The sequence below is a fragment of the Primulina huaijiensis genome, chromosome 4, assembly GCF_012295235.1.
Source record: "Primulina huaijiensis isolate GDHJ02 chromosome 4, ASM1229523v2, whole genome shotgun sequence".
NCBI classification, from domain to species: Eukaryota; Viridiplantae; Streptophyta; class Magnoliopsida; order Lamiales; family Gesneriaceae; genus Primulina; species Primulina huaijiensis.
Genome location: NC_133309.1, coordinates 25864820 through 25878775, shown reverse-complemented (window position 1 = coordinate 25878775; position 13956 = coordinate 25864820). Strand labels below are relative to the sequence as shown.

At 36.9% G+C, this 13956-nt stretch overlaps 1 protein-coding gene across 3 annotated transcripts; it reads right to left on the bottom strand.

Annotated features, from left to right (window-relative positions):
• Window positions 1–5459: 5459 nt before the first annotated feature.
• On the bottom strand, window positions 5460–9071 carry LOC140975806 (protein HEADING DATE 3B-like). Of its 3 annotated transcripts, XM_073439741.1 has the most exons (6): window positions 8148–9071; window positions 7575–7761; window positions 6825–7476; window positions 6669–6720; window positions 5917–6542; window positions 5460–5841 (listed from the first exon to the last, which is right to left on the bottom strand). In XM_073439741.1, exons 1-6 carry the CDS (start codon window positions 8388–8390, stop codon window positions 5649–5651), a joined length of 1953 nt encoding a protein of 650 aa, XP_073295842.1. In that variant the 5' UTR covers window positions 8391–9071; the 3' UTR covers window positions 5460–5648. The 3 variants fall into 3 exon arrangements, with proteins under 3 accessions (XP_073295842.1, XP_073295841.1, XP_073295844.1); XM_073439740.1 differs by having other exon boundaries at window positions 5460–6542; XM_073439743.1 differs by having other exon boundaries at window positions 5460–6542; window positions 7575–7726; window positions 8148–8391.
• Between the last annotated feature and the right edge of the window lie 4885 nt (window positions 9072–13956).

Here is a 13956-nt window from a genome sequence, read left to right as displayed (position 1 = left end):
TAATTTTTAGTACCACCATGGCAAACTTGGCAAAGCTCGAATTCATCGCTCTTGATATTACTGGGAAAAACTATATGCCATGGACTCTTGATGTAGAAATGCATCTTGAGTCATTGGGTCTAAGCGAGACCATTAAAGAAAATGGTATATCTTCATCACAAGAAAAAGCAAAAGCTATAATATTTTTACGACGACACCTTGATGAAGGTTTAAAATGTGAATATCTCATCGAAAAAGATCCCATGGCTCTGTGGAAAGGATTAAAAGAGAGATTTGAACATATAAGGGAAGTTATACTTCCGACCGCCCGTGATGAATGGAATATGTTAAGATTCCAAGACTTTAAAAAAGTCAGTGATTACAATTCAGCGATGTATAGAATAATCTCGCAGTTAAAATTTTGTGGACATGAGGTTACAGAATCGGAAATGCTTGAAAAAACATTTTCCACGTTTCACGCATCAAATATAACACTACAGCAACAATATAGAGTGCGTGGATTTGCGAGATATTCTGAACTCATCGCCTGTCTTCTTGTGGCGGAAAAGAACAACGAGCTATTAATGAGAAATCATCAGTCCCGACCCACTGGATCAACAGCATTTCCAGAAGTAAATGCTGTAAGCAAAAATGAATTTAAACCTGGAAACCAAAATCAAAGTTACAGACAAGATTTTGGTCGAGGACAAAATCGAGGTCGTGGTCGTGGTCGTGGACGTGGACGTGGACGTGGAAGTGGTCGTGGTCGTGGACGCGGCCGTGGTTTTGAAAATAATCGAGATAGTTATTTCTATAACTCATCTCAAAAGAACGTCCCAAACCACCCACCGAAAAGGCATCAAGAGAATATGAGTGTTAATGAGAATCACTCAAAAAGATTTGAAAGTTCTTGTTTCAGATGTGGTACTCCAGGACATTGGTCCCGTATTTGTCGAGCCCCTGAGCACCTTTGTAAACTTTATAAAGAATCAATAAAGGGGAAAGAAAAGGAGACCAACTTTACTGAACACAGTGAACCTTTGAGTGGTTCAACTCATTTTGATGCTGGAGATTTTCTGATTGATTTCTCAGATAATGATCAATTTGATGGTGGAATAAATATGTAAAATATTTTATTTTTTATGTATTCGTATGATAATGTTTTATAGTGTGTTATATTGTATTGTATTTTATTGTCAATAATTTTATTTCATTGCATATTTTTTTGAAGTTCAAATATGGAAAATGCTACGAACCAAGCTGAAGTTTGCATACCTGATAGTGGTACAACGCACACTATCCTCCGAGATAAAAGATATTTCTTGGAACTAAAACCAACAAAAACAACGGTGAATACAATATCAGGTCCTGTAGACTTGATTAAAGGATGTGGTAAAGCACAATTTTTGTTACCTAATGGTACAAAATTTTTGATCAATGATGCTTTATATTCACCACAATCGAAAAGAAATTTGTTGAGTTTTAATGATATATATTCCCATGGGTATGATACTCAAACAATGAATGAAGGGAATGAGAAATATATGTGTCTTACCACATATAAATCAGGAAAGAAATATGTGATTGAAAAACTACCAATGCTCCCTACTGGATTGCATTATACACATATACGTCCCATTGAATCAAACATGGTAATTGATAATTCTTCAATATTAACCAATTGGCATGATCGATTAGGACATCCTGGTTCAACAATGATGCGAAGAATTATAGAAAATACACATGGTCATCCATTGAAAGACCAGAAGATCTTTCAGAATAATAAGTTTCAATGTAAAGCATGTTCTCTTGGAAAACTTATTATAAGACCATCACCAGCCAAAATCCAAACTGAATCACCAATGTTTCTTGAACGTATTCAGGGTGATATTTGTGGACCAATCCATCCACCATGTGGACCATTCAGATACTTTATGGTATTGATTGATGCCTCCAGCAGATGGTCACATGTATGTTTATTGTCAACTCGAAATGTTGCATTTGCAAGATTACTTGCTCAAATAATAAAATTGAGGAATCAATTTCCCGATTATACAATCAAGAAAATTAGACTTGATAATGCTGGTGAATTTACTTCCCAGACTTTCAATGATTATTGTATGTCTATGGGAATCATTGTTGAGCATCCTGTTGCTCATGTACATACTCAAAATGGATTGGCTGAATCATTGATTAAACGTCTGCAAATGATTGCTAGACCAATGATTATGAAAACAAAGCTCCCTATTTCTATATGGGGACATGCAATTTTACATGCTGCTTCATTAATTCGCATCAGACCAAGTGCATATCATAAATACTCCCCATTGCAGCTTGCATTTGGTAAAGAACCAGACATTTCTCATCTGAGAATTTTTGGATGTATGGTGTATGTGCCTATTGCACCACCTCAACGAAAGAAAATGGGACCTCAAAGAAAGATTGGAATTTATATTGGTTATGATAGTCCATCGATCATTCGATATCTTGAACCACAGACAGGCGACGTGTTCACAGCACGTTTTGCTGATTGTCATTTTAATGAGGAAATCTTCCCAATGTTAGGGGGAGAACAGAAACATACCGAAAAAGAAATTACATGGTATGTATCATCATTGTTACATCTGGATCCAAGAACAAAACAATGTGAAAAAGATGTACAGCAAATTGTGCACTTGCAAAGAATAGCAAATCAAATACCAGATGCATTTGCAGACACAAAAGGGGTAACTAAATCATATATACATGCTGCAAATGCCCCTGCTCGAATTGAAATTCCGAAGAAACAAATTGAAGATAGTCATGATGTCATTAAACGCCTGAAGCGTGGAAGGCCAGTTGGTTCCAAGGATAAAAATCCTCGAAAAAGAAAATTCATAGAGAAACACAATGATCACAAAATAGAGAATGATGTTCCTGAAGAAACACATAATGATCACAAAATAGAGAATGATGTTCCTGAAGAAACACATGATGATGAAAATGTTTTGTCAGAACCACAAACTGACGAGAATCATGAAATCTCTATCAATTATATTAATACTGGAAAAATATGGAACCGAAAAGATATAGAAGAAATTGATGATATATTTTCTTATAATGTGGCAATCGACATCATAAATGATAATGAAGATCATGAACCAAAATCTTTTGGTGAATGTAAAAATCGGCAGGATTGGATAAAATGGAAAGATGCCATCCAGGTTGAATTGGATTCGCTAAATAAACGTAATGTTTTTGGACCTATAGTCCTTACACCTGAAGGTGTAAAACCTGTTGGATACAAATGGGTTTTTATTCGAAAGCGAAATGAGAAAAATGAAATAGTAAGATATAAAGCTCGACTTGTTGCACAAGGTTTTTCTCAAAGGCCTGGAATTGATTATGAAGAAACGTATTCTCCTGTGATGGATGCAATTACGTTTCGGTATTTGATTAGCTTGGCAGTATCTGAAAATTTAGAAATGCGTCTTATGGATGTTGTTACAGCCTACTTATATGGATCACTTGATAGTAATATATATATGAAAATCCCTGAAGGATTTAAGATGCCTGAAGCACAAAGTTCAAAACCCAGAGAATGTTATTCTGTGAAATTACTAAGATCATTATATGGGTTGAAGCAATCCGGCAGAATGTGGTATAATAGGCTAAGTGATCACTTGATGAAAAAGGGATATGTAAATAATTCAATATGCCCTTGTGTTTTCATTAAGAAAACAACATCCGGATGCGTAATTATTGCTGTATATGTTGATGATTTAAACATCATTGGAACAAATAAGGAAATTCAAGAAGTTGTGTCATACTTGAAAGAAGAATTTGAAATGAAGGATCTTGGAAAAACCAAGTATTGTCTGGGTTTACAAATTGAACAAAAAGAATGTGGAATATTTGTTCACCAGACAAATTATACAGAAAAGATCCTTAAACGTTTTAATATGGACAAATCAAATCCTTTAAGTACTCCAATGGTTGTTAGATCATTAAACATAGAAAAGGATCCATTCCGTCCATGTGAAGATGATGAAGATATTCTTGGTCCAGAAGTACCATATCTAAGTGCTATCGGTGCCCTTATGTATCTTACAAATTGTACAAGGCCTGATATATCTTTTGCCGTAAATTTATTGGCAAGATTTAGCACATATCCAACAAAGAGACATTGGAACGGAATTAAACATATATTCCGTTATCTACGAGGAACGACAGACTTGGGACTTTTGTATTCAAAAGATGCTAATCCAAGTATAATTGGTTATGCCGATGCTGGATACTTATCTGATCCACACAAAGCACGTTCTCAAACTGGATATGTATTTACTCGTGGAGGCACTGCAATTTCTTGGCGTTCACAGAAACAAACACTTGTAACAACTTCATCAAATCATGCCGAGATTATTGCACTACATGAAGCAAGCCGTGAATGTGTGTGGTTAAAATCAATGACTCAACATATCCAAATCTCATGCGGATTATCATTCGACGAGAAGCCTGTGATACTATATGAAGATAATGCTGCATGTGTTGCTCAAATGAAAGAAGGATACATAAAAAGCGACAGAACTAAACATATTCCTCCTAAGTTCTTCGCATTCACCAAGGAGCTTGAGAAGAATAAATGTATTGATGTTCGTCACATTCAATCAAGTGAAAACTCATCAGATCTCTTCACAAAGGCACTTCCTACGACAATATTCAGAAAGCACATATATAATATTGGGATGCGCAATCTACGAAATTTGTGAAGAATTGTTCGTGTCAACATGAGGGGGAGTTTACGTGACTGCACTCTTTTTCCCTTACTATGGTTTTTATCCCAATGGGTTTTTCCTAGTAAGGTTTTTAACGAGGCAGTATAAAAACACGTAATGTATACAATCATTATGATCATCATCACAAGGGGGAGTGTTGAAAAATTATTTAAAAATGTGTTAAATATTTGTGTTGAAAATGTGAATGTTGAATGTTGAAAATTAGGTAAAATTAGGTGTTGAATATTGAAAATTAGTGTGTGATGATGTAGGTAATGATGTATTTTATTTTTGGATTATTTGTAAAAATTTTCTATAAATAGATCTCTCATTTGTGAAGAAAATCACAATTGAGTTGAGAGAAAAATATTATAAAGTGTGTAGTGTGATAATTTTGAGAGTTTGAGATTTTTACTTTTTTACCGTAAATTTTTACTTTTTCACAACACTTTTTTGTATGTTTCAACATATGATTTTTTTTTATTTAATTATCTTTAAAAATAGTATATTTGCTATCTTCTATTTTAAAATTTTTAATACATATAATTCACCATGAGAATAATAAAATATATAATAAATATGACCGACCAACAAATGTTTGCTAGTATTTGAATTTAAATATAATATAAAAAAATCCTCCAATATTAAGTAAAAAGAATTTATTCTGATTGATATTTATTTACTATAATATATGAAAAAAATAGAAGCCAAGAACGAACTGGACTGAAAGTGATGAATGTTAGTGATATTTTTGTGTGTGTGTGTATTTGTTTACAGTGTCAACTAATTCACTTAAGCTACTTGTGAAAAAATCAACTCAACTCTAAATTTCTATTTGACCCATTGTGGCTTCAACAGGGGTCTAGATAAAAAAAAATGTAAAAAGTTTTTGATCAAGAAAAGCTTCGACAAAAGCTACTCAAGTCTCTTTCTTTCTTCTTGTATAGACCGGAAAATCCGAGCCGCTGATTCTGGTGCCGACTTGGGGTTGTGAGGCACAACCTTTATCACTTGTATCCTCGGCTCATTGCTTGAATCCTTTGTGTCCTGAACTGACGGTGTGGTGGGAAAAAGAGGCAGCACATCTCCTTCCAACTGCTCGGCAGGACTGCTTGTTCTACTGCCTTGGGATCCATGCAGTTTTTCACCAACATCAGATAATACACCACTCTGCTGGCTCGACCCATGTGAGTTTTTCTGAGGTCCATGCAATGGGATTGCTTGCTTGATTTCAACATTTGAACCACCAACACTTGATACAGGCATGGTGTGTTGGAAATAGCTTTGACTGAGTGGAACGCCAGAAAAACGTCCATTACCCTGATGGGTCAATGCAGGAACACCATAAGCTGTTCCACACACTGTGCTTAAACTTATAGGAGTGTAGTTTCCATATACAGACGCCATGAAGCCAAAAGATGGAGGACATGGCCCTGTATAGGGTTTGTAGATTAGTCCCTCGGAAGGAGATCTTACAGGAACAAGCCATTGATTTCCAGGTGGTGGGTAGAAACACCAAGGTGCTAAGTTACCGTCTGTGGGAGTGGATGCTGATGTAGATGGTGTATTTGAAGCAGGAGGCTGGGTAAAATATCGTTTTTCAGCAGCATTTAGGGGCGGTAGAAGCTTTCCATCCTTGTCAGGGTTTGACTTTACGGCATCTACTTTTGGTTTGGCTACAATTGGAGAAGGATCCAAAGGAGTAACAAAGAGAAGCTTTTTCATGGGGGGAAACTTGATAGACGGCTTTTTGAGATTGAAATTCTTTTCGAATATCACTTCTGGTGATCCTGCAATTAGTTTCTGCACCTGTCAATATTATCACATGGAGATTAATAAATAACTAAATATATCGTTAGAAGAGTGAAATTAACACAAAATTTGGACAGATGCGCCACAGAAGGAGTTGCTTCAGTTGAATACAGGCATACTTACCTTTACCAGTCTGTGCAACTCAAATATCTGAACCGCAAATATCTTTTGCTGACTGCAAAAACATGAGAGAAAGACTAGAAGTTCAATAAAAACGGGTAGATGACCTCAAATTCGAAAAACTTTGCTGCTGCAAGAACAAGCAACCGAAATACTTACTGGACAATTGTTCGCCTTGCTTTCCAGAACAATCTCTGACCAATCACTCCTGCTATGTCATCAGGAGTTAAATGCAGACCACGTATACAGTTTTCCACAGAAGTGTCTGAATTTTCTTGCTTCTTGCCAGTACTTACTAATCGCATTGCTTCAGAATCCTTGTCTTCAGAACCCTCCCCAATCCAGTCGATTTCAGGTGGCCTATTGTTGTCAATAAATCGCAAAAAGGAACATGTCAAATCATCCATCTCAGATGCCTGCCTTTTCCTCATCGTTGTTTTAGCGTTGCTTTCTTGCAGAACTCTACATTCTTGAAACGGATGTGCATAAGAATCATATAATCTGCTAGTATCACGGATCAAGCTAAGGTCTCTATCGTCGGTTGAGATTTTATTTCCAGCAAGAGAGGTTGGAGTTGCATCTGCTGAAGTTTTCTCAACTGTTAATATCACGGGTTTTTGTCCCTCTTCATCATCAATGTTTTGAGAAAATTGACTGATTTTTACAATGTGATTTTGTTGATCTGCCACACATGTCTCATCTGACTGGTTCAACCGAATATTACGGAGTTTCCCAGAAGCAAATGAACTAAAGGTAGCATTTCTTTCATTATCCAAGCATAATTGAAGTTTGCAATAATTTTGTGCCGTATCTGCTCGAAAGACGAACACGACAATCATTTGCATCTCCAGGAAAGTTAACATAACTATTACCGAAAGCTGGAAAAACCATGAGGCTGAGAGGACTTACAGTCATTGATCCCCGTTGAATTTCCTGAAACTAGGGGATTTTGATCATTTGTATTCCCTGACACCGGTGACTCGGATTTCTTTAATCCAATGTTCAAATTTAAGCCACTAGAATAATTAATCATGTCCGCTGAGTGACAAGATCCTGACAAACTACAGAAAGGAGGAAGTGCTTTGGAATTTCCAGCCTGTTTTCATCAAGAATTTGAGAGACATCATGGCGAATTTTTTAGTTCGAGGGAGAGATAATGATAAAGAATTTGATAAGATTCTCATAAAATTTGAATTTCTTCAACTGAGGAAAACTAGTGTCAAGTTCATTCAACTCTAACTAAATCGAAGCACATGTAGCTATCCAAATGTAATCAATGTCAGCAAGTGATGACAATGCCGTTTCAGCTATAAGATTTATGGGGTAAATCTTCTCTTTAAAAGGCCAAAGGAATGCAAAGTCCACACACTCATGTAAATGATTCAAGAAAATCCTCTGGTACAGACAAATGACTCAAATAGATAAAGATGAAGATAATGATAAAAATAATAATAATAAAGATTAGCCATTTCCATAGCTTACATTGCTTGAGGATGGTGGTTGGACATAGGTACTATATCCGTTGCTTGGTGGAAGAGGCAGCAATTTCATGGATCCAGACTTGTACCTCAGATTTTGAGTAGATAATTTATGCTTATACTGTTCAGAAAGAGCCATTTTATTCCTCGGGGGGGCCCTTGGCCCTCCTCTATCAGCATCATTGACATGAAATCTAGGAAACAGAGGATGATCCATTTGTTTCCCTTCATCTTTCACACCTTTCATCTAACAATTATCTTAAAACTTGACCAATTAAACAAATCCCACTTATTTCATAAACAAATCCACCCCTTCCAGAACAACGGAAATTAAGGAACTGGAAATTAAATATGAGACTTCGACAACCAATCGACCTCAGAACTCAGTTCTTGTGGCTTGAATAGCAATGAGCGAAGTACGTGAAATGACAAGCCAAAGTCTATTCTTGAACGCACAATCAAATCTTCAAACAAAGAGCACGGGCTAAATATTAAGTTTGTAGGTGGGATATTTATTATGCATGAATATTAAGAGCATCCTAGATACACTCACTTCAAGAAAACCAACTTCCAACCAGTAAACTCAAGCGGGTAGGCCCCATAAACAAGAAAAATATCCCGATCACTTTACAAATCACCAAATGTAAAATAACCCCAGCCAAAAAAAAGGCTTTTAACTGAAACCAAGAAAATGCAGCACTATATAGAACAGAAGATCATATCATACAAAGTGAGAGACAGGTGGCTAGAGTTAAGGGCTTAATCCACAGGTGGAGAAGATAGATAGATGAGAATCAGCGAAGGACGAGGGTCACCTTAGAATCTCAAAAGATCGCAGTGCAAAAAAGTGGAAGAGAGATAAATTTGTTCAGTAATTTGTGGGGTCGTTTTTGCGTTTCGAGGTCCCCAAAATGGAAATCTTTCTTGGTTGTAGGGTGAGAAAAAAACAATTCTTTTTATTTATCTCGACATATATATATACAGAGATTTTAGAAAATATTTATATCCCATATGATTTTTAATATCATAATTTTAATACCTGGATGATTCGGATCTGCATCATTTTAAACAGTACAAGTGATTGTTACAGATGAGATAGTATGCAACATTCCACATAAAGACGTAGAGTAGGTCTCTTGTGAAACGGTCTCACGAATCTTTATCTGTGAGACGGGTTAACTCTACTGATATTCACAATAAAAACCAAATAAGAGATCCGTATCATAAAATACGACCTGTGAGACGGTCTCACACAAGTTTTTGCCAAAGACGTAATAGAGAGATTGCAACTAAAGAAAAAGAGAGAACATGTAACGGCCATATCAGGCTTGGGAAAATATTCTCCGAAATTCTCATCGATTTGGTTGAGATCCACTTGGACAAATGCTGGCATTACTACGTGCATCTGATATGGCTTGATCAACAACCTCAAAACCAAACATGTATCTCACCCTAAAAAAGTATGGAAAAGCAATTGGTAAAAACAGCGGTAGCGGGTATAGCCAGTCTAATAATCAAATCGAACAATAAAGAAAATTTTTTCCATGATAATACAAGTGTCATAGCAATCACCTACAATCCTATCTTGTATTTTCGGACCAAACACATTGACATCAAACATTATTTAATATGAGATCATGTAATAAAGAAGGATATCATGTTTGAATACATCTCAACAAACAATCAAGCCGCTGACATAATCACTAAACCACTTCCAGACGCCAAGTTTTATTATTTCCGAAATATACTATGTTTTATTTGATTTAAATTAATGCATAAATTTAGGGGGGACAAAATTAAAGTTGATAAAATAATGTATTAAGTCAGTACACAACTCTAACCGCTCCGGCTAGAGTTTGTGGAAATTTAATCTTATCAAATGCTCTTAATTTTTCTCTTTGAAACAAATTAATCTTTTTGAACGATCTGATTTTAAATATTTTAAATTTTTAATATTTAAATTCAACATTTACTGATTTTATGGTTATTATCCATATTTAAATATTATATTTTTAATCAGATATATGAACAGCCGAAAGTCATTATTTTGAGTTTTCAAAATTTTAAAATAACACAAGTGACATACAAACATGTGATCTATCATGTCTATCAAATCAGATCGTATATATATTTCAGTGTTAATTGTCCTTCATTCTTTCCGATTACATTTCATCCTTTCATATTCTTCGAACAATACTATTCTATTTGCCTTCTAACAACTTGTTGCAAAAATTCTTACCGTTCATTCAAACCAACTTTCAAAATGAAAAGCTACTTAAACAACACTCTTGAAATTAAAGTCGCCTCTGTTTTGGTCATGACAGACAAGGCCATGGTGCCAATGTTCAAGATGTTAGAGGCTTCATGCCTCAAGAAGTTTTTGGGATCCAGCTTCTAATACTCAAAGACAATTCTAAATGAGATACTCGAGACCACAAGGATGGAGCATGGATTCATCTTCTGCACAATCCAAGGAACCAATCTCTGCATTACCTATAAATTGTTTGCAGAAATGTTGGACCTACTAACGGTTGGACTTAGCTCCTTCTCAAAACCGCCAGAATGTAACTCTGCTCACTGGAGGATAAAGTTCAGTTTGTCAGGCTCTCCAATTGCTACTTCCATCGCCGAGAAAAATGAATTGAAGGTGGGACACCGGTTGTTGGCAGGCGTTGTTAACAAGTTGTTGTTGTTCAAAACTGGGGCTTTTGACAAATGACTACTGAGAAGTTCTTGGTCATGGAGACCATCTCCTCCAGAATCAATGTCAACTGGTCCGACATTATGTTCAAGACTTTCACCTGCATGGTGAAGAAGAAAGTCCCATATCATAGGTTTGTAGTTCTTCTATGCTATCTGTTGGAGTTGATGCTTGTCAAGCTGGTCAATTTGTTTCGGCTTTACAAACCAAGTGGCTGAACTGGCCAAATGTTGAAAGCTCCCGCAAGAAGCAGATGTCAACCAGAATCGAGTTGTTGGATGTTAAACTCGAGAGAGAAGAAGAGGAAGTTGAGAAAAAGGAGAAGAAGAAACAGGTCGGCAGGGCCAAAACAGCGGCCAAGGAGACTAAGAGAAAACTAGTTATCTCTTTAGATTCTCAATATGATAGAGAGAATGTTCCTTTCACTCAAGTCTTCTTTAAGAAGAACAAGAGAATGACAAAGTCCAAAATAAAGAAGATCAAATTGATCAAACACGTTTCTAAGCCGCTTCGACCTGCTCCAATTCAAGTCATCCCAATTTCTGGCTTAAAGGGAATTTAAGTTTTGGAACCAAAACAAACTTCTCACCTGCCCAGTCTGCCCCTTATCAATCCTAAATCCAAAGTAAAGGAAATCATTGTGGTGGAGCCCAAAATCTCCAACGTTTAGGCATCCATTAACCTCGCAATAGTGCGAGGGAATCAAAGTGCTAACATAAAATGGATGGTTTTGATAAATGAGTGGATTTTCGGAACATTTTCCAGTAGAAGTGATTAGAAAATAGAAGAAGGTGAAGGAGGTAGCTGCCCTCGAGCAGAATATGTTCAAGTGGGCTGAAATTGTTGTTATCTCTGAAGCTCTCCAGCAGCACGAGACTCGATCTAGAATTGAAAGAAAGTATATTACAATACTTGATACATCAGAAGATAGAAACACTTTGTTGCTCACAATTAGACTCTGTAGACGATTCATCGGTGATTAGCCAATTGGAGATGGATGTTCTCTCTTTATTTATAAAGAGTAATGAGACAAGAGCTTGAGCTTCCAGCCGCTGAGGAAGCAACAGTTGAAGCAATCTTTGATCTAGGAGAAAGACAGAATGCGAAACAATCCGAAATCATTCACATCAAAGCTCCTACGAATCAAGTTGTTGCTGAGATTGTAATGCTTGAGAAAAAGGCCGAGATACCCATCCATGTGGAATAATTCCCTCAAATTCCAACAGTTGAAGAAATTGTCTTTCAAACTGGTGGTCAAGTGGATCGGTCTAAACCATTGAATTAAGAAGCTTCATCCTCCTCGCCGCATCAAGTGCCATCAGAAGATCTCCCAGAGATTTCTTTAATATATGTGGATGAGGTAGTCCCAGTTCGAGTTCAGTGAAAGCAAAATGGATCCCTAACCTCCCATTCATAAAGATTTTGCTATTGAGAAAGGGGAAATTACGCATATGAAGATCTGAATTTGGAATAACTATCAACCACTCCTACCTTAATGAAACAACCTGAAGATACTATGCTCTCTCCAGAGAATCTGTCCGGCAAGGAGTTGGATATTTATGGAGAAGAAATTGAGCAGGTTTTTATTGAAGAAGTGGTTGTTCAGGAGCTAGAATAATTCAAGTTCTAGCCGCCAGTGCCATCATCTCAAGTCCAGTCGGTGGTGGTGTTGCGTATCAAGCTGGTCCCTCCTCATCTCCTCCAGATGATTTTCTAACCGAACAATCAGACTCTCAACCAAGACACATTTTGATCATTTTATGTCTTAATTGCTCACAATCTCTCAATCTGTGAATGACAAAGAAGTCAAAAACTATGTTTATCATGTGCAGTTCGACAGTTTCAAGGCTCAAATGATGAAGAACCTAAGTGCCATTGAATCTCAATTCTTATTAGATATAAAAACTTACTAGTTAGTTAGTCGGTTGGTTGGTTAACAAGCCATGTGCAAGTAGTTAATACAAGAATATATACAAGACACAAACTCTGTATCAAGTGAACGATTTTTCAATTCATTTTTCTGAAATACAAACAAGCTTTACTCATCACGTAATATGGTATCAGAGCTTCCGCGCCGGAAATGTCAATCGAGGCTTCGACTTTCGGTTTCTATGCACTGATCGTCTGTGCTTGGTGAGTTTCTTTTTCCCTCCAGATCGAACAGCTTCTTCATCATCTACCTTCGGTAAAATCTGAGCTGTATCTTTCATGGCACCTGGAAATCAGTCCGAATTTCCTCGGCTGGGCAGTCATTCCGTCATAGACGATCCAATGAGTCCTTACTTCCTGCATCATTCAGATAATCCGGGTCTCACGTTAGTATCACAATCTCTGACTGGAGACAATTACGCCTCTTGGAGCAGAGCCATGAGAATTGCCCTATCAGTCAAGAACAAACTGGGTTTTGTGGATGGGACAATTGTGAAACCATCAGAGACAGATACGCATCTACTGGGTTTCTGGACTAGAAACAACAACATCGTAATATCTTGGATCCTCAATTCTGTATCCAAAGATATTTCTGCAAGTATTCTCTTCTCCGAATCCGCAGCCAACATATGGGATGATCTCAAGGAGAGATTTCAACAAAGTGATGGGCCCAGAATATTTCAATTGAGACGTGATCTCGTGAACTTGCGTCAAGAACAACTTTCTGTAAGTGTATATTTCACAAAACTCAAGGCTTTATGGGAAGAATTGAATAATTTTCGTCCGATGTGTAGCTGTGGTAAATGCATTTGTGAAGGGGTAAAGAAAATGGATGATCACATTCAAATGGAATATATCATGACTTTTCTTATGGGACTTAATGATTCTTTTGCCCAAATTCGAAGTCAGGTGTTATTGCTTGATCCGCTTCCTCCCATCAACCGAGTTTTCTCCTTGGTTGTTCAAGAAGAAAGGCAAAGAACAATTGGTACACACTTTACAACCCCTAATAATTCTACAGGGGACATGGCATTCGCATTCAAGAATGATCAACCACAGAGACATGCTCAAGGTCGAGGGCCACCGAAGTTTCCCAAGGAAAGACCATTTTGTACCAAGTGCAATATTCATGGCCACACAGTGGACACGTGCTATAAGATTCATGGATATCCTCCAGGCTCTA